This window comes from Heptranchias perlo, chromosome 2 (genome assembly GCF_035084215.1).
Source record: "Heptranchias perlo isolate sHepPer1 chromosome 2, sHepPer1.hap1, whole genome shotgun sequence".
NCBI classification, from domain to species: Eukaryota; Metazoa; Chordata; class Chondrichthyes; order Hexanchiformes; family Hexanchidae; genus Heptranchias; species Heptranchias perlo.
This window is the reverse complement of record NC_090326.1, coordinates 117,009,751-117,034,787: the sequence shown is the minus strand read 5'-3', so window position 1 is coordinate 117,034,787 and position 25,037 is coordinate 117,009,751. Positions and strand designations below refer to the sequence as shown.

The following is a 25,037-nucleotide window of genomic DNA, read 5'->3' as shown; positions in this document are numbered from 1 at the left end:
AACACAAATGCCCAATGTCACCGCATTTCTACAAGCAATAGCTGCCATATGCCCAATCTGAAGCCTGCCTTGGGTGTTAGTTAAACAAGAGCAGCAAAGTCATTGGTACACCAAGTTAGCCTCCAAGTCACGCACCATCCTGAATGGGACATATATTGTGTTTTTCCATCATTGCTCAGGTCATAATCCCAGAATTCCCAGTGGTAACACCATCACTACAAGGACTGCAGCAGTCTAAGAGAAAGGCCCACCACCACCTTCTCAGGGCAACTAGGAATGGCAATAAACGTGGCCTTGCCAGAGTCACATACATCTAGAGAACAAATAAAAAAAATAGGGTAGATTTTCATTTTCATTGCCTGGGCAGTAATTTGGTGGAGTGGATCATTCCCCCATTAAGAAACGGAAAGAAAATTTGGGCGGGGTGATTAATGGGCGGTCAATCTGCCACTGCCAGTTTTGTACCCCTGCTGAATATTTGATGGGCAAGCTCCTTGGAAGACGTGAGTGGAACAGGGGTTTCGATTGTAAGATTCAGCTTGAATTTGTGTCCTGCAGAAGTATGGTACACATGAGATGCAATGAAAGAACTGTAAGGTTATGCAAGGTCTTAGCTTAGGTAAGCATTAAATGTGGAACAGATTGACAGGAAATATTTTGTAGCATGTAATCTTAGACCATGGTACATGGAACTGTTGGATACTCTTACCTTGCCAAGTATGCCATCTTCTCACATATCTGTTTCCAGGTCCTGCAGATACTGTACGCAGCATTCAACATGGGGGCCACTTTCTGCTAGGCATGGTGCATTACCATTTTGGGGAGAGTGTGTTCTAGAGTGTTAAATAAGGTGCTTCCTACTCACATCCATCTAATTGATCACAGTGTCTGCTTCCCCAGACATCAAACAAGGTCAGAATTGCAGTTGCCCACAAGCTCTGTTTTGTACCTCGACATTGGGATTGCCTTTGTTTGCTTTTGCACTGCCAGTTTTTTGCATACTGCCTCCCTCCCTTTCCAAAGGCTGTCAAATATTTTTTTAAAAACTATTTTCAGCCTTTCCACAGCTGGAAGGTTTTATGCTTCCACTGCGGTCACTATCCTTTAAGTGACTGCATCTCCTTAAATTTTCCCAACAGTCCTAAAGTTAGGTCGCACCAGATATCATGCCCCCTCCATCAGTGCGTCTCCTATTCATGGGCCAATGTGCGCAGAGAGAACTTTCTAATTATTCAAGTAAGCTGACTCTGTATATTGATGGGAGGTCAAGTGTCTGCATCAGTAGCACTTGGTTCGCCTGAGGAGTAGAAGTCCTACCACCACAGTGACAGGACTGTAAAATCAACCCCATAGTTTGTTTATATTACACAATTATACTGGGATAAAAATCATATGAAACCAGCTTTACAAGAATGGAAGTTTATAAAAAGTACCTTTCACGATGCAAATTTAAACACTTACATTTCACCAAGGCATCAGTATTCTTTTGACAAAGTTGTCCCATCAGGTTATAGTAGCAGCAGGGTAAGCATTCTTGACAGCGAGTTTTTTGTTTTGTATCAAGATGCAAACATACATAAGCATCCTGCACACAAGCCAATGTGAAAGTAGAATGAGGAACTTGAATAAAAAAGAATGTCTCCTTTCAATTGCTCAACTGCATAGCGAAAGTTTAATAAATATAATGTTCAATGGTGATCACAATAACAGGTTAATCATAAAAAAGAAAGCATAACTTAGAATCATATAATCATATAATCATATAATGGTTACAGCACAAAAGGAGGCCATTTGGCCCATCGAGCCCACGCCGGCTCTTCGTAAGAGCAATCCAGTTAGTCCCATTTTCCCACTCCTTCCCCGCAGCCCTGCAAATTTTTTTCCCTTCAAGTGTGTATCCGATTCCTTTTTGAAAACCACGATTGAATCTGCTTCCACCATGCTTTCAGGCAGCGCATACAGATCATAACTACTCACTGCGTAAAAAAGTTTTATCTCATGTCACCTTTGGTTCTTTTGCCAATCACTGTAAACCTGTGTCGTCTGGTTCTCGATCCTTCTGACAATGAACAGTTTCTCTTTATTTACTTTGTCACCCTCTCTAAGGCCTTCACATCCTTCCTAAAGTGCGGTGCCCAGAATTGGACACAATACTCCAGCTGTGGCTGAACCTGTGTTTTATAAAGGTTCAACATAGCTTCCTTGCTTTTTTACTTTATGCCTCTATTTATAAAGGATCCCGTATGCGTTTTTAACTGCTTTCTCAACGTGTCCTGCCACCTTCAAAGATTTGTGCACATTTACCCCGAGGTCTCTCTGTTCCTGCGCCTCTTTTAGAATTGTACCATTTAGTTTATATTGCCACTCTTCAATCTTCCTGCCAAAATGTATCACTCCCCAACTTCTCAGCATTAAATTTCATTTGCCATGTTACTGCCCATTCCACCAGGCTGTCTGTGTCTTCTTGAAGTGGTTGTTGGAGGCCAATCATCTCAGCTCCAGGACATTGCTGCAGCGAGACCTGGACAACATCCAGGCTTGGGCTGATAAGTGGCAAGTAACATTCATGCCAGACAAGTGCCAGGCAATGACCATCTCCAACAAGAGAGAATCTAACCACCTCCCCTTGACATTCAATGGCATTACCATTGCCGAATCCCCCACCATCAACATCCTGGGGGTTACCATTGACGACAAACTTAACAGGACCAGCCACATAAATACTGTGGCTACAAGAGCAGGTCAGAAGCGGGGTATTCTGTGGCAAGTGACTCACCTCCTGACTCCCCAAAGCCTTTCCACCATCTACAAGGCACAGGTCAGGAGTGTGATGGAATACTCTCCACTTGCCTGGATGAGTGCAGCTCCAACAACACTCAAGAAGCTCAACACCATCCAGGACAAAGCAGCCCGCTTGATTGGCACCCCATCCACCACCCTAAACATTCACTCCCTTCACCATCGGCGCTCTGTGGCTGCAGTGTGTACCATCTACAAGATGCATTGCAGCAACTCGCCAAGGCTTCTTCGACAACACCTCCCAAACCCGCGACCTCTACCACCTAGAAGGACAAGTGCAGCAGGCACATGGGAACAACACCACCTGCACGTTCCCCTCCAAGTCACACACCATCCTGACTTGGAAATATATCGCTCTTCCTTCATTGTCGCTGGGTCAAAATCCTGGAACTCCCTACCTAACAGCACTGTGGGAGAACCCTCACCACACGGACTGTAGCGGTTCAAGATGGGGGCTCACCACCACCTTCTCAAGGGCAATTAGGGATGGGCAATAAATGCTGGCCTTGCCAGCGATGCTCACATCTCATGAACGAATTTTAAAAAAGGTGTATTACTATCCTCCTCACGGTTTACTATACTTCCAAGTTTTGGGTCATCTGAAAATTTTGAAATTGCGCCCAGTACTCCCAAGTCCAAGTCATTAATAGTTTTCTAAAAAAGCAGTTGTCCTAGACCTGATCCCTGAGGAACATCACTTCTTTCAGTCTGAAAAACAACTGTTCACCACTACTCTCTGTTCCCTGTCACTTAGCCAATTTTGTATCCGTGCTGCCACTGCCCCTTTTATTCCATGGGCTTCAATTTTGCTGACAAGCGTATTATGTGGCACTTTATCAAACACCTTTTGAAAGTCCATATACACATCAACTGCATTGTCCTCATCAACCCTCTCTGTTACCTCATCAAAAAACTCAATCAAGTTAGTTAAACATGATTTGCCTTTAACAAATCCATGCTGGCTTTCCTGTATTAATCCACACTTGCCCAAGTGACAATTAATTTTGTCCCGGATTATCGTTTCTAAAAGATTCCCCACCACAGAGGTTAAACTGGCTGGCCTGTAGTTGCCGGGTTTATCCTTACACCCTTTTTTGAATATTTGCAATTCTCCAGTACTCTGGCACCACCTCCATATCTAAGAAGGATTGGAAGATTATGGCCAGCACCTCTGCAATTTCCACCCTTACTTCCCTCATCAATCTAGGAAGCATTCCCATCCAGACCGGGTGACTTATCTACTTTAAGTACAGCCAGCCTTTATGCTTCTTCACTGTAGAGACAATTAAAGCTAAATTCTTCCTAAATTGACTGCAATCTGTCAAAACTGCTTTTTGGAAAAAGTCACTGCTGCCTCATAACTGGTTAACGTACCCGTTTTTAAATGTTAATGTCTCCACAACAAAACAATAAAATTAGGATTTTTTTCAGGATTAACTGCTTGGAATTTATATCTATTTAAAATTATGGTTTGAAGAAATTATTGAAATTTTTAAAAAGGGAGAAAGAGATAGACTGAGTAATTATAGGCCAGTCAGTCTAACCTTGGTGGTGGGCAAATTATTGGAATCGATTCTTAGGGACAGCATAAATCATCATTTAGAAAGGCACGGGTTAATCACGGTTGGTCCGCATGGATTTGTTAAGGGAAGGTCATGTCTGACTAACTTGACTGCATTTTTTGAGGCGGTAACAAGGAGGGTCGATGAGGGTAATGCGTTTGATGTGGTGTATGGATTTTAGCAAGGCTTTTGACAAGGTCCACATGGCAGACTGATCAAAAAAGTAAAAGCCCATGGGATCCAAGGGAAAGTAGCAAGTTGGATCCAAAGCTGGCTCAGTGGCAGGAAGCAAAAGGTAATGGTTGATGGGTGTTTTTGCGACTGGAAGACTGTTTCCAGTGGGGTACCACAAGGCTCAGTGCTAGGTCACTTGCTTTTTGTGGTATATATTAATGATTTGGACTTGAATGTTGGGGGCTTGATCAAGAAGTTTGCTGATGATACAAAAATTGGCCGTGTGATTGATAGTGAGGAGGAAAGCTGTAGACTAAAAGGAAGATATCAATGGACTGGTCGGGTGGGCAGAGAAGTGGCAAATGGAATTCAATCCAGAGAAGTGTGAGGTGAAGCATTTGGGGAAGGCAAACAAGGCAATGGAATACACAATAAATGGGAGGATACTGAGAGGTGTGGAGGAACAAAGGGACCTTGGAGTGCATGTCCACAGATCCCTGAAGGTAGCAGGACAGGTAGATAAGGTGGTTAAGAAGGCATGTGGGATACCTTCCTTTATTAACCAAGGCATAGAATATAAGAGCAGGTTATGATAGAACTGTATAAAACATTGGTTAGGCCACAGCTTGAGTACTGCATACAGTTCTGGTCAGCACATTACAGAAAAGATGTAATTGCATTAGAAAGGGAGATTTACGAGGATGTTGCCAGGACTGGAGAATTTTAGCTATGAGAAAAGATTGGATAGGCTGGGGTTGTTTTCTTTGGAACAAAGGAGCCTGAGGGGAGATTTAATTGAGGTACATAAAGTTATGACGGGACTAGATAGAGTGGATAGGGAGGACCTATTTCCCTCAGCAGAGGGGTCAGTGACCAGGGGGCATAGATTTAAAGTAATTGGTAGAAGGATTGGAGGGGAGCTGAGGGGAATTTTTCTCACACCCAGAGGGTGGTGGGGGTCTGGAATTCACTGCCTGAAAGGGTGGCAGAGGCAGAAACCCTCAATTCATTTAAAAAGTACTTGGATGTGCACTTGAAGTGCTGTAACCTACAGGGCTACGGACCAAGTGCCAGAAAGTGGGATTAAGCTGGATAGCTCTTTTTCGGCTGGCACGGATACGATGGGCCGAATGGTCTCCTTCTGTGCCGTTACTTTCAATAATTCTATGAAGAATGAACACTTAAAAAGTTAAAACAATTATCTGAAAGTACACTGCAGCAATGTTGGAACCATTCAATAGGAATTACCTGAAGATTGGCTTGTTCTGCTGGTTTCAGTTTTTGTGTCAATGCATCCATTAACTGAAATGTAGAACGCTCCACCTGTCGACTCTGTCTGCATGGAGAGAGTCAGTATATGTTTTCATTCAAAGAAGAAAACAGGCATTTCCTCCCAAATACCACTTAGGCTATTTTTAATATTAATTGAGCAATTTACAAACCAATATGCTCATTCAGCAGCTAATTTATGTGTATAGTTTCACATTAATGAATAAAAATAATAGTTCCTGCTCCCCCAAGTGGTTCACTTGCCAAAGACATTATTTAACAGAACTATATAGCTCAGAAGGTCCAAGATTCAATTTCCTGTCTGTGCTGTATTAGCTGATCTTAGCCAGGTGTCAATAGGAGTATTACAATTGGTCTCAGCAGCCTTGGAATAGAGAATGGTGAATCTGTCACAGTTCCTGATCTGGATTACTATTCTGTGACGCCTATTGGAAAGCTTATGGATGTTGGTGAGGATTGAGCTCGGCAATGCTGTTCACCTTCACCCAACCCATATTATCAAATGAGCTGCTGACATCATTGTCTAAGCTTATAAGGAAAAATGGCAACTTGAGCAAGTTAGCAGTGGACGATCATTCTCAATGGAGCTCTAACCCAGTGGGAGACAACACCTTCAGAAGAGATGGAGGGGGGAAAATAAAAATGACAAAAAGGTATGTTTTCTTTAAAAAATACAATAGCTTAATAAATTCTATTATGATATTTTAACATTTGATTGTAGAAAAGTAAAAAAAGGGGAAGAAAGACAATTGTCTAGAATTGCAAATTTTATCCATCCCTTGCCAGAATTCATACATATATGTCATCTAATAGTTCTTCCCAATGTTATCTGAATTGAAACATACCTAGACAAAGCTTGTCCAGCTGAGCCAACAATATTCTCAGTCATCTCTAGAAAAGCTGGCACTTCCACGAGGTCATCTTCAGTGAGGTCAACCAGGGCAGTAAGAGATATTTCATGTAGAACTCTCTCAATCCTACACTCCAATGTGTCAGACACTTGCTTTACCACCTGTTCCAGCTCAGTCAGTGAGCTGTACACACTGTCTATGACTAAAATTGAAAGGAAAATTAAGCAAACAATTTAAGAAAACATTATAACATTTTACAACAAATGTTAGAACTGTTGAATCTACAAATTACATATCAATTTCCCCACTTTTTGAAATTTTGCCTGAAAATTGGGAAATATTGCAGGGTTCCAAAAGCACCTCATTTCTATGTAGACTGACTGCCAATTAAAACTCTCACTCAAAATCTGTATGAGCAAGTTATGCAGACATGAGGCCTGATCAGAAAATCAAATGTTGGTTTCCAGCAGGAAATGGGTAAGATTGTTGGATGCCAAATTTATAGGTCCCGGCAGCAGGACACATCCCACCATATGTAAAATCAGACCTAAAATGCTGTTGGAAAATTCCACCTGCCATCCATAAAATTTATTCCCACATCTTAATAAATGTTTAGAATACCACCGCCAATGACCTGGGAAACTGCCATTTGTGCTTTTCAAGGTGATGAATGGTGTATGGTATTGAATCAAATAGAAAGTGGAGGAAATAAAAATGGAGACTAGGAATTAAAAAAGAGCAATTAATTCCATTTAAACTCCTTAATTTTTTTAAAAATTGGTTAAAAATCTGGTTTCATACATCTTTCAATGTTTAAAGAGGTCCAAGACAACATAGTTAATCCAGGAATGAGAGCTTCATCCACTTGGCCAATAAAAGACTTCATCAGTGGTTGAATAATCAATGGGATGTTGTTCACCACATTTTGGTAGTTATTTAAAAGTTCCTGAATGCTGCAGAAAAACAAAAAGATTAACTTGTCAACCATAAAGCACATTAAAAGAACAAATTCTAACCAAATAACAACAGTGATTGAGGATGAAAATCTACAGTCGTTCCAGTGTACTCTGATTGTACCTCCATAGAACGGAATGGCCAGAAACTAAAGCTGAACTTTAGTTTGTTTTAACAAAGCAATCATCCAGCTGCCTCCTAAAATATATCAGTTGAACTTGCTCATGAAGTATGACTTTAACCATCAGCCATTTTTCTGCCTTTTGCTCTTTCAAATAATGGAACATCGACTTCAAACTTAAAAGAAACACTGACCTTAAATAATGGTGCTTAATTTCTGTCTCTTTTAGACATAGGTTGAGAGCTGCTTGTGGCACTTCAAGTCCCAATTTATACAAGTACTTTGCTTCTAAAAGTACCTCAAGCACAGCTGGATCAAAATTCACAAAGATTTCCTGTTTTTGGAATAATAGCACAGTGTCAAAAATCAAAAAATACACAATTCAACAAAAATAAAATGAGGAATATATTATTCATTAATACATATAATTAAATTTAACAATGCAATTAGGCCTTATTGAATCTAGCAGCATATGTTTTAAATCATCAGTATCATTATAGCATCCAATTAGCCATCGTTAGTCAGTTAGGAAATGCAGATATCCCAAACCATTGTTTGCCTTCTCTTTTGTTATTTTTATTTCTCTTTTAGGTTTTTTTGCACCTAATGTGCACATAAGTGCACACATCATTCCTTGATCACCAAAGTGAGCATCAGACTTGCTCCCAAACCTCAAACAATGCTACCCTATAACTAGCCATTCAGAGGTATACGAGAGTTGGCCAGCTGGACTCCACCACTGATTACTCCCTCACTCTTTAGGAAAAGAAGTGCCTTGTATCAACAAAACATTTATATAGCACCTTCTTCAACAACAACAACAACAACAACAACGACTACTTGCATTTATATAGCGCCTTTAATGTAATAACACGTCCCAAGGTGCGTCACAGGAGCGATTATCAAACAAAATTTGACGCCGAGCCACATAAGGAGATATTAGGACAGGTAAGCAAAATCTTGGTCAAAGAGGTAGGTTTTAAGGAGTGTCTTAAAGCAGGGGGGGAGAGGTAGAGAGGCAGAAAGGTTTAGGGAGGGAATTCCAGAGCTTAGGGCCTAGGCAGGTGATGGCACGGCCACCAATGGTGGAGTGATTAAAATCTGGGATGTGCAAGAGGCAAGAATTGGAGGAGCGCAGAGATCTCAGAGGGTTGTAGGGGTGGAGGAGGTTACGGGGATAGGGAGAGGCGAGGCCATGGAGGGATTTGAAAACGAGGATGAGAATTTTAAAATCGAGACGTTCCAGGACTGGTTGCCAATGTAAGTCAGCGAGCACAGGGGTGATGGGAAAAATGTCCCAAGCTGCTTCACAGAGGTGTAATCAGCCACTTATTGCTTCTCCCTTCAGGTGTGGCAAAGATTGGAAACTCACTGTGGTGGAAATTATCAACAAGCAAATATATTTCAATACCTTATTTTGCTGTATGCTAGTACATAACCAGCTCACCATTATTGCCTTAACATTACATGTTAAGGCAATAATTCTGGAATTAATACACACATGCACAAACATGTATGTGTACATACTATGGAAAAACGCACACCACAGACATGCATATACACATCAATGGGAATCAGGGGGAAAACTCTCCAATGGCTGGAGTCATACCGAGCACAAAGGAAGATGGTAGTGGTTGTTGGAGGACATTCATCTCAGCCCCAGGATATTGTTGCAGGAGTTCCTCAGGGCAGTGTCCTAGGCCCAACCATCTTCAGCTGCTTCATCAATGACCTTCCCTCCATCATAAGGTCAGAAATGGGGATGTTCGCTGATGTTGCACTGTGTTCAGTTCCATTCGCAACCCCTCAGATAATGAAGCAGTCTGTGCCCGCATGCAGCAAGACCTGGACAACATCCAGACTTGGGCTGATAAGTGGCAAGTAACATTCGCACCAGACAAGTGCCAGGCAATGACCATCTCCAACAAGAGAGAGTCTAACCACCTCCCCTTGACATTCAACGGCATTACCATCACCGAATCCCCCACCATCAACATCCTGGGGGTCACCACTGACCAGAAACTTAACTGGACCAGCCACATAAATACTGTGGCTACAAGAGCAGGTCAAAGGCTGGGTATCCTGTGGCGAGTGACTCACCTCCTGACTCCCCAAAGCCTTTCCATTATCTACAAGGCACAAGTCAGGAGTGTGATGGAATACTCTCCACTTGCCTGGATGAGTGCAGCTCCAACAACACTCAAGAAGCTCACAGGTAGGACTAAGAAAGAGGCTCTGCTGAGGGATTTTGAGCAGCTAGGGACTAAATTAAAAAGCAGAACCACAAAGGTGATAATCTCCGGATTATTACCTGAGCCACGAGCAAATTGGCACAGGGTAAATCAGATCAGAGAGATGAAAGCGTGGCTCAAAGATTGGTGTGGGAGAAGTGGGTTTCGATTCATGGGGCACTGGCATCAGTACTGGGGAAAGAGGGAGTTGTTCCGTTGGGACGGGCATCATCTGAACCATGCTGGGACCAGTGTTCTGGCAAACCGAATAACTAGGGCGGTAGAGAAGGCTTTAAACTAAATAGAGGTGGGGAGGGCTCAGGTGGAGCGAAGTTTAGATTGATAAAGAGAAAAGACAAGGGAGTAGTACAGGAAAGTGATGGGGGTAATGATAAACAGAGTGTGTCAGGAAGGGGCAGAACGTACAAACATAAGAGTGCACTAGCAAATGGGGCCAGGGTAGGAAAGAATGGTAAAAGGACAAAATTAAAAGTTCCTTATCTGAATGTGCGCAGCATTCGTAATAAGATAGATGAATTGACGGCACAAATAGAAACAAATGGGTATGATCTCGTGGCCATTACAAAGACGTGGTTGCAAGGTGACCAAGGTTGGGAGCTAAATATTCAGGGTTATTTAACATTTCGGAAGGATAGGAAAAAAGGTAAAGGTGGTGGGGTAGCTCTGTTAATAAAGGATGAAATTAGTGAGAATAATAGTGAGCATAATAGTGAGAAATGACCTTGGCTCAGAAGATCAAGGTGTGTCGATTCAATTTGGGTGGAGGTAAGAAATAGCATGGGAAAGAAATCACTGGTGGGAGTAGTATATAGGCCCCCTGACAGTAGCTACACTGTAGGGCAAAATATTAATCAGGAAATAGGGGGAGCTTGTAAAAAAGGTAATGCAATAATCATGGGCGATTTTAATTTTCACATGGATTGGACAAATCAAATTGGCAAAAATAGCCCAGAGGAGGAGTTCACAGAGTGTATTAGGGACTGTTTCTTAGACCAATGCATCGGGGAACCAACCAGGGAACAGGCCATTTTGGATCTGATAATGGGTAACGAAACAGGATTAATTAATGATCTCAAAGTAAAGGATCCCTTCGGAAGCAGTGATCATAACATGATAGAATTTTACATCCAGTTTGAGAGCGAGGATCTTGGGTCTGAAACTACTGTATTAAACTTAAGTAAGGGCAATTCTAAAGGAATGAGGACGAAATTGACTAAAGTGGACTGGGTAAACAGATTAGATGGTATGATGGTGGATAAGCAGTGGCAAACATTTAAAAAGATATTTTATGACTCACAACAAAAATATATCCCTGTTAGGAGGAAAGACTCCACAAAAAGGATGGACCAACCATGGCTAATTAAGCAAGTCAAGGATGGTATCAGGTTAAAAGAAAAAGCATACAACATGGCAAAGATTACTGGTAAACCTGAAGATTGGGAAAACTTTAAAAACCAGCAAAGGATGACTAAAAGAATAATAAAGAGGGAGAAAATAAATTGAGAGTAAACTAGCAAGAAATATAAAAACTAACAGTAAAAGCTTCTACAAGTATATAAAAAGGAAGAGGGTAGCTAAAGTAAACATTGGTCCCTTAGAGGATGAGACTGGGGAAATAATAATGGAAAACAAGGAAATGGCAGAGGAATTGAACAGATATTTTGGGCTCGATATTGCCAGGGCTGCGGGTTCGCGGCGGGGGGGCTATTGGGCGCGTGGGTAACACGCGCGGTGAAATCAGTCTGCCCCATGCGCGATCGCAGCCTAATTGGATCCGCTTACCTGTTCTTCCGGGTTTCCCACTGCTGAGCTGCGCGTCGGGCGGACTGCGCATGCACAGTAAGGTCTGTCAGCTGGAGGAGCCCTATTTAAAGGGGCAGTCCTCCACTGACAGCTGCTGCAACAAATAGGAAAAAATAGCCCAGGGGGAAGGCTGCTCCCAGTTTAATGATGCCTCACTCCAGGTATCATTAGATGGGGTGAGGAGGAGGGGGAAGACAGAGATCTTCCCCCCGGTGGGCAGGAGGAAGCGGCCTGCCTCTGCCACCAGGAAGGCCTGGCTCGAGGTGGCAGAGGAGGTCACCTGCACCACCAACATATCGCCCACCTGCATACAGTGCAGGAGGCGCTGCAATGATCTAAGTAGGTCAGCCAAAGTGAGTACACTTACTCATTCCCCTACACTTACTCATTCCCCTACACTCTGTCTGCCACATCACCGCCCCCACCCCACATCTCCTTCTGCACTGCCAACACTACTCTGTCACATCACCCCTCACACCCACTCAAAGCTCATCCTCATCTTACCTGCACTTACTCACCTCGCCAGTACTCATCCCGCCACTACCACTCAACCCAATCCTCATACAATCTCATGGCTCTATCTCGTACTCACCCTCTCGTGCATCTCTTTCACGGTCAGCCGCACTCAACCTGCCACTACCCGTGCTGCAGCCACAGGGCATGCATCACATATGTGTAGTAGGAAGCATAAGGCAAACGTGTTGTGAGCATGAAGGGGATGCACAAGGGTGTTTGAGGGTTTGTCATGGTTTTTACTTCGATTGATTTCTGATCAACTCACATTACATATTATATTGGCACCACTACTGCCACGTCTTTGCGAATCTTGTCTGGTTTGTGCAATAATGCCCTTTCCTGAGGATCACAATGAAGACCCACACCTGATGCCACCCATTGTGTCACTGCAAAGTGGGTGTAGGTGTATTTGCAGGGCTCTTTTGTGCAAACGACTGAGAGACGTCGGCGATGTCCCCAGTGGCACCCTGGAAGGATGCGGAGGAGAAGTTGTTGAGGGCAGTGGTGACTTTGACAGCGACAGGTAAGAAGATGATGCTCGGGCCAGCCGGGAGCAGCTCGGCATGAAGGAGGCTGCAGATGTCCACGACTACGTCGAGTGACTCTGAGCCTCCGTGCGCACTGCTGCTTAGAGAGGTCCAGGAAGCTGAGCCTCGGTCTGTAGACTCTGTGGCGAGGGTAGTGCCCCCTGCGACGCCCCTCTCTCTGCGGTTGCCCTCCCTCCTGCTGTGCAGGTGGATGTGTCACAGCACTGTGTTGGGGAGCTCCACGTGTCAGAGGTGGACGGCTTGGCCAGCAAGGCTGGTGATGCTGTTGGCCCTCCGAGGAGGTCATGACTGCAGCTACGGCGGCCCCCATCCGGAAGATGTACATCTGAGGGGGTCCGCAAGGTAGGTACATGTCTCTGGACCCCGGGGTAAGTGTGCAAGTTGGTGAATTTCATTGTCAGGAGGAGGGTGGTGGTGGCCAAACTTTGTCCCAAGTGACAGAGTGGCCTCCTGCAATGAGTGAGGGTCTCCCCCCACTCCCACCTGTCAAATGGACCTTTGCAGCTGCCACAGGCTGATAGCTGCAACACGTCCATTTCAACTGGGACTGTTTCCCCCAGTATGGGAAACAGTCCCAGTTGTTTCTAAAATCCCACCCCTCCTGACATATTCCCTTAATCAGGTCTGTTAACGACCTGAAATAGCAGAATAAATACTGTCAAGTGGCACCCCGCTGGCTTTAATTGCCTGCGGGAGTCCCACCAGCGGGGGCTGCGCGCGCACATCAGCGCGTCTGTGTGGAACCCGGAAGTGGGCGGGTTGGAGCCGGGCTCCCGACCCGCTCCGGGATTCCCCGATTTTCGGAGCCCCCCCGCCAGGAACGCACCCGATAGCGGGTGCTAAAATGGAGCCCTTTGTATCTGTCTTCACAGTAGAAGACACTAATAATATACCAATAATAGTAGCAAATCAAGGGGCAAAGGGGAGAGAAGAACTAAAAACAATCACTATCATTAGAGAAAAAGTACTAGGTAAACGAATGGGTTTAAGGCTGACAAGTCCCCTGGACCTGATGGCTTGCATCCGAGGGTCTTAAAGGAAGTGGCTACAGAGATAGTGGATGCATTGATTGTAATCTTCCAGAATTCACTAGATTCTGGAAAGGTCCCAGCGGATTGGAAAACCGCAAACGGAACATCCCTATTCAAAAAGGGAGAGAGACAGAAAGCAGGGGCCCGATTTTAGCAGGCCTGCGGGTTCCCGGCGGGTGGTCCTCTGGGAGCGTGGAAAACGCGGACGGTTAATTGAGTGCGCCCCCCGCGCGATCGCGGGATAATTGATTGAATTAAGCCGTGGTTCCGGGTTCGCCGCACCCCAGCTGTGTGCCGGCCGCCTGCGCAAGCGCATTGACACCAGCGCGATGGTGGAGCTCCACTTAAAGGGGCAGTCCCACAGAGCCCCCCCTGCATCTAGCATCAAGAAGCAGACCATGGCGCAACCCAGGGGTAAGGCTGCGCCCCGGTTTTCCGACCACGCGCTGCAGCTCCTCCTGGAAGGTGTGCGGAGGAGGAGGGACACGCTCTTCCCCAGGGACGGACGGAAGCGCCCTGGCACCGTAACCAGGAGGGCATGGGCAGAGGTGGCAGCGGAGGTGAGCAGCAGCTCTAACACCAGCAGGACTTGGGAGCAGTGCCGCAAGCGATTCAATGACCTCACTAGGTCCGGCAAGGTGAGTACACTAACGCACCCCCCCAGAACCCGTCTCGACCATCACGCCAAACACCCCACAACCCCTTCTGCACAGCCACCACAGCGCTCCCACAGCAATCCTCACAGCCACTCACTCACCATCCTCACCGTGCCTGCACTGACCCACCCTCCCTGTCCCCACTGGAACAATACCACACGCCCCAACCCCATGCAATGGGACGGGCATGTGGCACACGCATCCTCCCATCCATCCGCCCCACGCGCAACCCACCCATACCGATGCTCCAGGCGTCTCACTATGCAATCTGCACGTACTCCCGCATCTGTGTTTTGCCTTCACAGGAGAAGAGATGCAAGAACGCGCGGGAAAGGGACCGCACTGGAGGGGGCCCGCCGCACGTGCTCGAGCTCACGGATGCCGAGGTGAAGGCGCTCGAACTGAGTGTAACGCCACTGTGCCTGTCGGTGGGCGATGGCGAGTCTGGCGCTACAGCATCGGCCGGTAAGGGACAGCCGACACTCAACACTCGTGATCGCGAATGACCTTAGCATCACCTGCCATCTGGCGCACCGCGATCTCTGTGCACATGCCTCATAGTGCCCTCTGTTCTCTTGCAGGGCCGTCTGCGAGCGCTTCGTGTGAGGAGGGCGATTCCTCAGAGGACATGCCGGTCTCTGAGGGTGCATCGTCACATATGAGCCAACCATCCACCAGCGCAGAGACACGCACCTCGGTGGGTCCCCCTCACCAACTAGTTGGGGTTGCACTTGGTGATTCACCGCGCATGTGTGAGCATGAGCAGACCCTGGTGGCAGGGGCAGCCGCGGAGGGTCCGCATCGGTGGGAGCACTCATCTCCAGGCTCTGCTCAGCCGGACCCAGATGCTGAACCCAGGGGGCCACCAGTCAAAAGGAGAGCCGTCGAGGGGCACCAGCTAATTGCTGAGGTACTGGGAGAGGTGCCGCGCGCATTGTCCACAATCGTGCAGGCGATGGAGGAGTCCACCTCCTGCATGTGGGCATTGGTGGCGCAGGCACAGGAGGGTACCGGCGACACAGTGTCGCGGGTAGGTGCAGGAGTGTCTGCGGTGGAGGAGAGGCTGGCCTCCCTCAAGCGTCACGCACATCTCCACATCGAGTCTGTGCAGGCCCTGACAACGGCTGTACGGATTCAGGGTGAGCAACATTCCGCCGCCATAAACAGGCTGACGGATACACTAGGGGTGGCCTTGCAAGGCCTCACACATGCCATCCAAACTGTCGTCCAGCAGGGTGGAAGAGGTGATGTGGGCCGAGGCCACGAGAGGGATGATGGTGACCGGGGACATGGAAGCGGGGACACTTCTCAAGGTGCCCCCACGTCCCACCCGTTGCCCCCCTCTCAACCAGTACCCGCAATGGTGCCTCCTCTCCAGGTGGCCGAGTCTGCCCCTGCACAGGTGCAGGAGGAGCAGTCTGTGGAGGTGCCCTCACGGGCACCGAAACCCAGGGGCCGTCCGCCCAAAGCATCTACCCAGTCAGGGCAACAACACGAGCAACCTGCCACTACCTCTGCTGGAGCCACAGGGGTAGCACCACGTAGGGGTAGCCGGAAACGAAAGCCAAAGGCGTTATAAGCACAAAGGGAATGCACCAGGGTGTCTGTTAATTTGTACACTTTTTGTTTATAGTATTGCACCTTGTAGATATTAAACACTATCGTTCTCACCACTCCTGCCACCTCTCGTCCATTCTTCCGCGGCCTGTGCAATAGGTGCGTTCCGTGCAGCCCATCATGACGGCGGACACCTGCTGCCGCCCATTGGGCACACTGCTGTGGGTGCAGGAGTACTGGCAACGCTCTTCAGTGGAGGGGGCTGGTATGGCCCCTCGCATGTGCAGGTGAGGAGATGCGAACGCCTCGCACTGTCTGACTCTAGGAGAACCGTTGACATATGAGTGCCTCCCTGGCCCGGCGAGCATCCCGGTGAGTCGGGGTTCGGCGCATGGGTCGTCCATCATCCTGTGACGCGTCCCCCTCCTCCCCCTCCTCCACCTCCACCTCCTCGTCCTCATTGCCGTCCTCAATGTGGGTGGCAGGTGTTGATGGGGCCTCCTCCAGCGGCACCCCTCTCTGTTGGGCCATGTTGTGCAGGGCACAGCAGACAACTATGATTCGTCCCACTCTGAATGGTGTGTATTGGAGCGCTCCCCCAGAACGATCAAGGCACCTGAAGCGCATCTTGAGCAGCCCTATGGTCTGCTCAATTGTAGACCTGGTAGCAGTGTGGCTGTCATTGTACCGACGCTCCAGCTCGGTGATGGGGTTCCTCAGAGGCGTCATGAGCCACGTGTGTAGGGGAAGCCCCTTGTCGCCAATGAGCCAGCCGTTGCCCGCGTTGTGTGCGTGGAAGATGGGCGGGACGGTGGACTCCCTGAGGACGAAGGCATCGTGGCAGCTGCCGGGGTATCTGGCGCACACGTGTAGGAATCTCTGGCGGTGGTCACAAATGAGCTGGGCGTTCATGGGGTGATACCCCTTCCTGTTGATGAACAGCCCTGGCTCATGCGGAGGTGCCCGTATTGCGATGTGGGTGCAGCCGATTACACCCTGTACCCGTGGGAAGCCAGCCATGGCATGGAATCCAACCGCCCTCTCCATCTGTCTGCGCTCGTCCATGGCGAAGTTGATGTAGTGCGAGGCCCTGCGGAACAACCCATCGGTGACCTGCCTTATGCACTTGTGTGCAGACGACTGACAGACCCCGGTGATGTCCCCGGTGGCACCCTGGAAGGATCCGGATGCGAAGACGTTGAGGGCAGTGGTGACTTTGACGGCGACAGGTAAGAAGATACTGCTTGGTCCATCCGGGAGCAGCTCGTCGTTCAGGAGGCTGCGGATGTCGGCGACTACCTGGCGACTGACTCTGAGCCGCCGTATGCACTGCTCCTCGGAGAGGTCCATGGAGCTGAGCCTCGGTCTGTAGACCCTGTGCAGAGGGTAGTGCCTCCTGCGACGCATCTCTCTCTGCGGTTGCCCTCCCTCCTGCTGTGCAGGTGGGTGTGCCACAGCACCGTGTTGGGGGGCTCCACGTCTCTGAGGCGGACGGCGTGGACTGCGAGGCTGCTGGGGCTGGTCATGCAGTTCGTCCTCCGAGGATGTCAACGCACCTCCCATCTGGCAGGTGTTGGTCTGAGGGGTTGTGCAGGGTAGGTGGGTGGTTCCTCGAACTGGGGCTGCGGTTTCACGTCGGTCTGTCCTCTGGCTTGGCGGGGAGTGGTGGAGGGCAGGGGTTGCCCTATGTGACACGGTGGCCTCCTGCGTGGGTGAGGGCTCTCCCCCCACCCCCTGTGGAGTGCACCTTGGCAGCTGCCACAGGCTGCTGGCTGCAACACGTCCGGTTGGAGGGAGACTGTTTCCCCCAGTGTGTGGAACAGTCTGAGTTGAAGGTAAAATCCCACACTTCCTGTTATGACAGCTGATTCAGCTCATTTAATGACCTCAACAAGCAAGGTAAGTACACTCAAGTGGCATCCCGCTGGCTTTAATTGCCTGCGGGATTCCCACCAGCGGGGGCCACGCACACAGCCCCGCACGTCAGCGCGGGACCCGGAAGTGGCCGGGATCGCAGCGCGATCCGGTCCCGCACATGGAAATTGACATTTTCGAGCCCACCCCGCCGATAACGCACAGGGAACCCGCTACTAAAATCGAGCCCCAGGTAACAATAGACCAGTTAGCCTAACATCTGTCATTGGAAAAATGCTAGAATCCATTATTAAGGAAGTAGTAGCAGGACATTTGGAGACTCATAGTACAATCAAGGAGAGTTAGCATGGTTTTATGAAGGGGAAATCGTGTCTGTCAAATTTATTAGAGTTCTTTGAGGAAGTAACCGGCAGGGTGGATAAAGGGGAACCAATGGATGCAATATATTTGGATTTCTAAAAGGTATTCGATAAGGTGCCACATAAAAGATTACTGCACAAGATAAGAGCTCGTGGTGTTGGGGTAATATATTGGCATGGATAGAGGATTGGCTAACTAACAGAAAACAAAGAGTCGGGATAAAAGGGTTATTTTCAAAATGGCAATCTGTAACTCGTGGGGTGCCGCAGGGATCAGTGCTGGGGCCTCAACTATTTATAATATATATCAATGACTTGGATGAAGGAACAGAGTGTCTTGTGGCCAAATTTGCTGATGATACAAAGATAGGTGGAAAAGCAAGTTGCGATGAGGACACAAAGGGCCCGATTTTACCAGGGGTGCGGGTTGGCAGCGGGTGGTCGGGCGGGCTCGAGGAAAACGCGCCGGCCAAATTGAGTGCGTTGCGCACGCGATCGCGGGATGATTGATGTGATTAGCCGGCAGTTACGGGTTCCGCGCTTCTCAGCTGCGTGCCGGCGGCCTGCGCATGCGCATTGACGTCTGAGCGATGGTTGCGCTCTATTTAAAGGGGCAGTCCACCAAAGCCCCTCCAGCCACAAACTACACTCCATCAAGGATGGAGGAGCACAGGGGTAAGGCTGCTCCCCGTTTCACGGACCACGCCCTCCAGGTGCTGCTGGACGGGGTCCGCATGAGGAGGGAGACGCTGTTCCCCACGGATGGAAGGAGGTGCCCTGCCAGCGCCACCAAGAGGGCATGGGAGGAGGTGGCCGCGGAGGTCACAAGCAGGGGAAACACCACCCGCACTTGGATTCAGTGCCGCAAGAGATTCAATGACCTCACCAGGTCCGGAAAAGTGAGTACACTAACGCATTCTGCATCACTCCGTCTTCCACATCACCTCAAACACCTCACAACCCCATCTCCACTGACAGTACTGCGCTCCCGCACCAATCCTCACAGCCACCCAACTATCATCCTCACAGTGCCTGCACGTACCCACCGTCCCTGTCCCCACTCGACCACTACCACACACCCCAATGCCCATACAATGGGATGGCCATGTGGCACACGCATCCTCCCATCCATCTGGCACACGTTCAACCCAATCACACCAATGCTTGAAGCGTCTCACATTGTAATCATCACTCAATAACGTTTTTGTGTTTTGCCCTCACAGGAGAAGAGGGCCAGGAACGCACGCGATAGGGCATGCACCGGAGGGGGCCCGCCACACGAGATGGCCCTGACAGACGCCGAGGTCGAGGCACTGGAGATCAGCCGCACGCTGCATTGCCTGTCGATGGCGGATGGCGAGTCTGGTTCTGGCGAAACGGCCGGTAAGGGAAAGCTGGCACTCATCACTCATGATCGTGAATGATCGTAGCATCACATGGCATATGCCGCACCGCCACATTTGGTCACATGCCTGATATTTCCCTCTGTTCTCTTCCAGGACCGTCTGCGATCGACGTCTCGGTTGAGGGCGATTCCTCAGAGGACATGCCCGTCTCTGAGGGTGCATCGTCACACATGAGCCTTGCATCCACCAGCGCAGATACACACACCTCGGTGGGTCCCCCCCCTCAGCTAGTTGGGATTGCACATGGTGAGTCACCGCGCACACATGAGCATGAGCAGACCCTGGTGGCAGGGTCAGCCGCGGAGGGTCCGCGTCGGTGGGAGCACTCTTCTCCAGGCTTTGCTCAGCCGGACCCAGATGCTGAACCCAGGGGGCCACCTGTCAAAAGGAGAGTCGTCGAGGGGCACCAGAACATTGCTGAGGTACTGGGAGAGGTGCCACGCGCACTCTCCACAATCGCACGGAGGATGGAGGAGTCCAACTCCTGCATGAGGGGAATGGTGGCACAGGTGCAGGAGGGTATCGCCGAGATAGTGTCGCAGGGACGTGAAGGCATCTCTGAGATAGTGTCGCGGGTAGGTGTGGGAACGTCTGCGGTGGAGGACAGGCTAGCCTCCCTCGAGCGTCACGCACAGCTCACCAATGAGTCCATCCAGGCCCTCACAACGGCTGTTCGGATTCAGGGTGAACAACATTCTGCCGCCATCAACAGGTTGACAGATACATTGGAGGTGGCCTTGCAAGGTCTCACCCACGTCATCCAAACTGCCGTCCAGCAGGGTGGAAGGGGTGATGTGGGCCTTGGCCATGAGAGGGAAGATGGTGAACGGGGAAATGGAAGTGTGGACGCTACTCAAGGCGCCCCCAAGTCTCACCCGTTGCCCCCCTCTCAACCAGTGCCCGCAATAGTCCATCCTCTCCAGGTGGCCGAGTCTGCCCCTGCACAGGTGCAGGAGGAGCAGTCTGTGGAGGTGCCCTCACGGGCACCGAAACCCAGGGGGCGTCGGCCCAAAGCATCTACCCGGTCAGGGCACGAACAGGAGCAACCTGCCACCACCTCTGCTGGAGCCACAGGGGTAGCACCACGTAGGGGGTCCCGAAAACGAACGCCTAAAGTTCCGTGAGCACACAGGGATTGCAACAGGGTGTTTGTCGTTTTTTTTAAATTTTCTACTCTTTGAATGTCACCACAAAATAAACTCACTTTTTCTCACCAATGCTGCCACCTCTTGTCCATAATTCTGCGGCTTGTGCAATATGTCCCTTCCCTGCGCCTCATCATGACGACGACCACCCCGTCCCACCCATTGAGCATAATCCAGTGGGTGCAGGTGTACAGGCACCACTCTTCTGTGGAGGGAGCCTGTATGGACCCTCGTCTGTGCACGTTATGACATGTGAACGCCTCACACAGTGTGATGTTAGGAGAACCGTTGGCATATGAGTGCCTCCCTGGCCTGACGAGCACACAGGTGAGCCGGTGTTCGGCGCATGGGTCGTTCCTCCTCCTCTCCCTCTTCCTCCTCCTCCTCTTCCTCCTCCACCTCCTCCTCATTGTCGTCCTCAATGTGGGTGGCGGGTGTGCATGGGGCCTCCTCCAGCGGCACCCCTCTCTGTAGTGCCATGTTATGCAGGGCACAGCAGACAACTATAATTCGTCCCACTCTGAATGGCGTGTATTGGAGCGCTCCCCCGGAACGATCAAGGCACCTGAAGCGCATCTTGAGCAGCCCTATAGCCTGCTCAATTGTAGACCTGGTAGCAATGTGGCTGTCATTATACCGACGCTGTGGCTCGGTAATGGGGTTCCTCAGAGGTGTCATAAGCCACGTGTGCAGGGGATATCCCTTGTCGCCGAGGAGCCAGCCGTTGCCGGCGTTGGGTGCGTGGAAGAGGGGCGGGACGGTGGACTCCCTGAGGACGAAGGCATCGTGGCAGCTGCCAGGGTATCTGGCGCACACGTGTAGGAATCTCTGGCGGTGGTCACAAATGAGCTGGGCGTTCATGGAGTGATACCCTTTCCTGTTGATAAACAGCCCTGGCTCATGTGGAGGTGCCCGTATTGCTATGTGGGTGCAATCGATTACACCCTGCACCCGTGGGAAGCCAGCCACAGCATGGAATCCAACCGCCCTCTCCGTCTGGCTGCGCTCATCCATGGCGAAGTTGATGTAGGTCGAGGCCCTGCGGAACAACCCATCGGTGACCTGCCTTATGCACTTGTGTGCAGACGACTGACAGACCCCGGTGATGTCCCCCGTGGCACCCTGGAAGGATCCGGAGGCGAAGAAGTTGAGGGCAGTGGTGACTTTGACGGCGACGGGTAAGAAGATGCTGCTTGGTCCATCCGGGAGCAGCTCGTCATTGAGGAGGCTGCAGATGTCGGCGACTACCTGGCGAGTGACTCTGAGCCTCCGTATGCACTGCTGCTCAGAGAGGTCCATGAAGCTGAGCCTCGGTCTGTAGACCCTGTGCGGAGGGTAGTGCCTCCTGCGACGCATCTCTCTCTGCGGATGCCCTCCATCCTGCTGTGCAGGTGGATGTGCCGCAGCACCGTGTTGTGGGGATGCATGTCTCTGAGGCGGACGGCGTGGACTGCGAGGCTGCTGAGGCTGGTCATCCTGTTCGTCCTCCGAGGATGTCAACGCAGCACCCATCTGGCAGGTTTAGGTTTGCGGGGTTGTGCACGCTAGAAAAGTGTGTCCTCGCACAGGGGTTGGACTTCCACGCCGGTGAATCTTCTTGCTTGGAGGAGGGTGGTGGAGGGCAGGCGTTGCCCAATGTTACGGAGTGTCCTCCTGCGTTGGTGAAGGCTCTCCCCCCCCCCCACCTGTGGAATGCACCTTGGCAGCTGCCACAGGCTGCTGGCTGCAACACGTCCGTTGAGAGTGTGAGTGTTTCCCCCAGTATGGGAAACAGTCTCATTTCACTGTAAAATCCGACACCTGTTAAATAAACAGCTCAATCAGGTCATTTAATGACCTGAAATACCAAGATAAATACACTCAAGTGGAACCCCGCTGGCTTTAATTGCCTGCGGGATTCCCACCAGCGGGGCCAACGCACGCACCCCCGCACGTCATCGCGCAACCAGGAAGTGGGCGGGATCGAGGCGCGATCCGGTCCCGCTCCTCGAAACCGGGATTTTAGAGGCCCCCCCGCCGAGAACGCACCCGGAACCGGGTGCTAAAATCGGGCCCAAAGTGTCTGCAAAGGGATAGTGACAGGTTAAATGAATGGGCAAAAATTTGGCAGATGGAATATAATGTGGAAAAATGTGAAGTCATTCACTTTGGGAGGAAAAATAAAAAAGCAAAATATTATTTGAATGGAGAAATACTACAAAATGCTGCAGTACAGAGGGATCTGGGTGTCCTCGTACATGAAACACAAAAAGTCAACATGTAGGTGCAGCAGGTAATCTGGAAGGCAAACGGAATATTGGCCTTTATTTCTCAGGGGTGGAGTGTAAAAGTAAGGAAGTCATGCTATAACTGTACAGGGTGCTGGTGAGACCACACCTGGAGTATTACGTACAGTTCCGGTGCCCTTATTTAAAGAAGGACATACTTGCATTGGAGGCAGTTCAGAGAAGGTTCACTAGGTTGATTCCAGGTATGGAAGGGTTGTCTTATGAGGAAAGATTGAACAGGTTGGGTCTATACTCATTGGAGTTTAGAAGAATGAGAGGAGACCTTATTGAAACATACAAGATTCTGAGGGTACTCGATAGGGTAGATGCTGAGAGGATGTTACCCCTCATGGGGGAATCTAAAACTAGGGTGCATAGTCTCAGAATAAGGGGTCGCCCATTTAAGACGGAAATGTGGAGGAATTTCTTCTCCCAGAGGGTCGTGAATCTTTGGAATTCTTTAACCCAAAAAGCTGTGGAGGCTGAGTCATTGAATACATTCAAGGCTGAGTTAGACAAATTTTTGATCAGCAAGGGAGTCAGAGGATATGGGGAAAGGGCGGGAAAGCGGAGTTGAGGTAAAAATCAGATCAGCCATGATCTCATTGAATGGTGGAGCAAGCTTGAGGGGCCAAATGGCCTATTCCTGATCCTATCTCTAATGGTCTTATGGTCTAAGCTCGACACCATCCAGGACAAAGCAGCCCGCTTGACTGGCACCCCATCTACCACCCTAAACATTCACTCCCTTCACCACCGGCGCACTGTGGCTGCAGTGTGTACCATCCACAGGATGCACTGCAGCAACTCGCCAAGGCTTCTTCGACAGCACCTCCCAAACCCGCGACCTCTACCACCTAGAAGGACAAGGGCAGCAGGCACATTGGAACAACACCACCTGCACGTTCCCCTCCAAGTCATACACCATCCCAACTTGGAAATATATCGCTGTTCCTTCATCGTCGCTGGGTCAAAATCCTGGAACTCACTTCTTAACAGCACTGTGGAAGAACCTTCACCACATGGACTTTTTTTTATTCATTCATGGGATGTGGGCGTCGTTGGTGAGGCCAGCATTTATTGCCCATCCCTAATTGCCCTTAAGAAAGTGGTGGTGAGCTGCATTCTTGAACCGCTGCAGTCCGTGTGGACTGCAGTGGTTCAAGAAGGCAGCTCACCACCACCTTCTCAAGGGCAATTAGGGATGAGCAATAAATGCTGGCCATGCTAGCGATGCCCACATCCCATGAACGAATAAAATAAAACACATGTGTACATATGAATGTAATGAAAAATAACACAATTCAATAGAAAAATACTTATGACTTGTGCTAGAAAAATTAAATAGCTAAAGTCTAAACTCAGCATTTCTCCAAAATTTCAGGATATTCAATGTTAACTTATTCTAATGCAGTATTAGGAGCTAGAGTGCAATGTTTGTACAGGCCAGATGCACTGGAATAGGATTTCTCAAGCATTTGCTTAAATAATTCCACGTGAATCATCAAGAAACAACTGTACACCTCATTTGTAAAAAGTAATTTTATGCAGAGTGCTATCAAAGCTGAAAATACATTCTGATTTGATTAGCAGTAGCTAAAATTAGTCAATTAGTTGGCATTTTTTCAGAAATTGTATTAACTTGTAATTGTCAGCTGTTTTAGACTGAGTAGCATATCAGGAATTGAATCTAGATATTCATCTGCAATTGTGCCATTTTCTAGAACAAATAACTACATTATACTAGGATGTTTGAATTCATCATATGACTTAACAATATGCTACAGGATTCACTTCATAAAATACTTTGAAACAGTCCAGGACTTCTATCTCCATGGGATTCTTGTAACAATGAGGGACCTATTCATAAA

At 49.1% G+C, this 25,037-nt stretch overlaps 1 protein-coding gene across 1 annotated transcript in view; it reads right to left on the bottom strand.

The window, feature by feature from the left end:
• dnah5l (dynein, axonemal, heavy chain 5 like) overlaps positions 1-25,037 on the bottom strand; it is a 352,990-nt gene that overhangs the window by 247,053 nt on the left and 80,900 nt on the right. The window contains exons 20-24 of the mRNA XM_068006271.1: positions 7,946-8,085; positions 7,478-7,629; positions 6,671-6,878; positions 5,784-5,871; positions 1,462-1,585 (exon numbers count right to left, since the gene is read on the bottom strand). Coding sequence (XP_067862372.1) covers positions 1,462-1,585; positions 5,784-5,871; positions 6,671-6,878; positions 7,478-7,629; positions 7,946-8,085 — 712 coding nt within the window. The remainder of the gene's footprint in view (positions 1-1,461; positions 1,586-5,783; positions 5,872-6,670; positions 6,879-7,477; positions 7,630-7,945; positions 8,086-25,037) is intronic.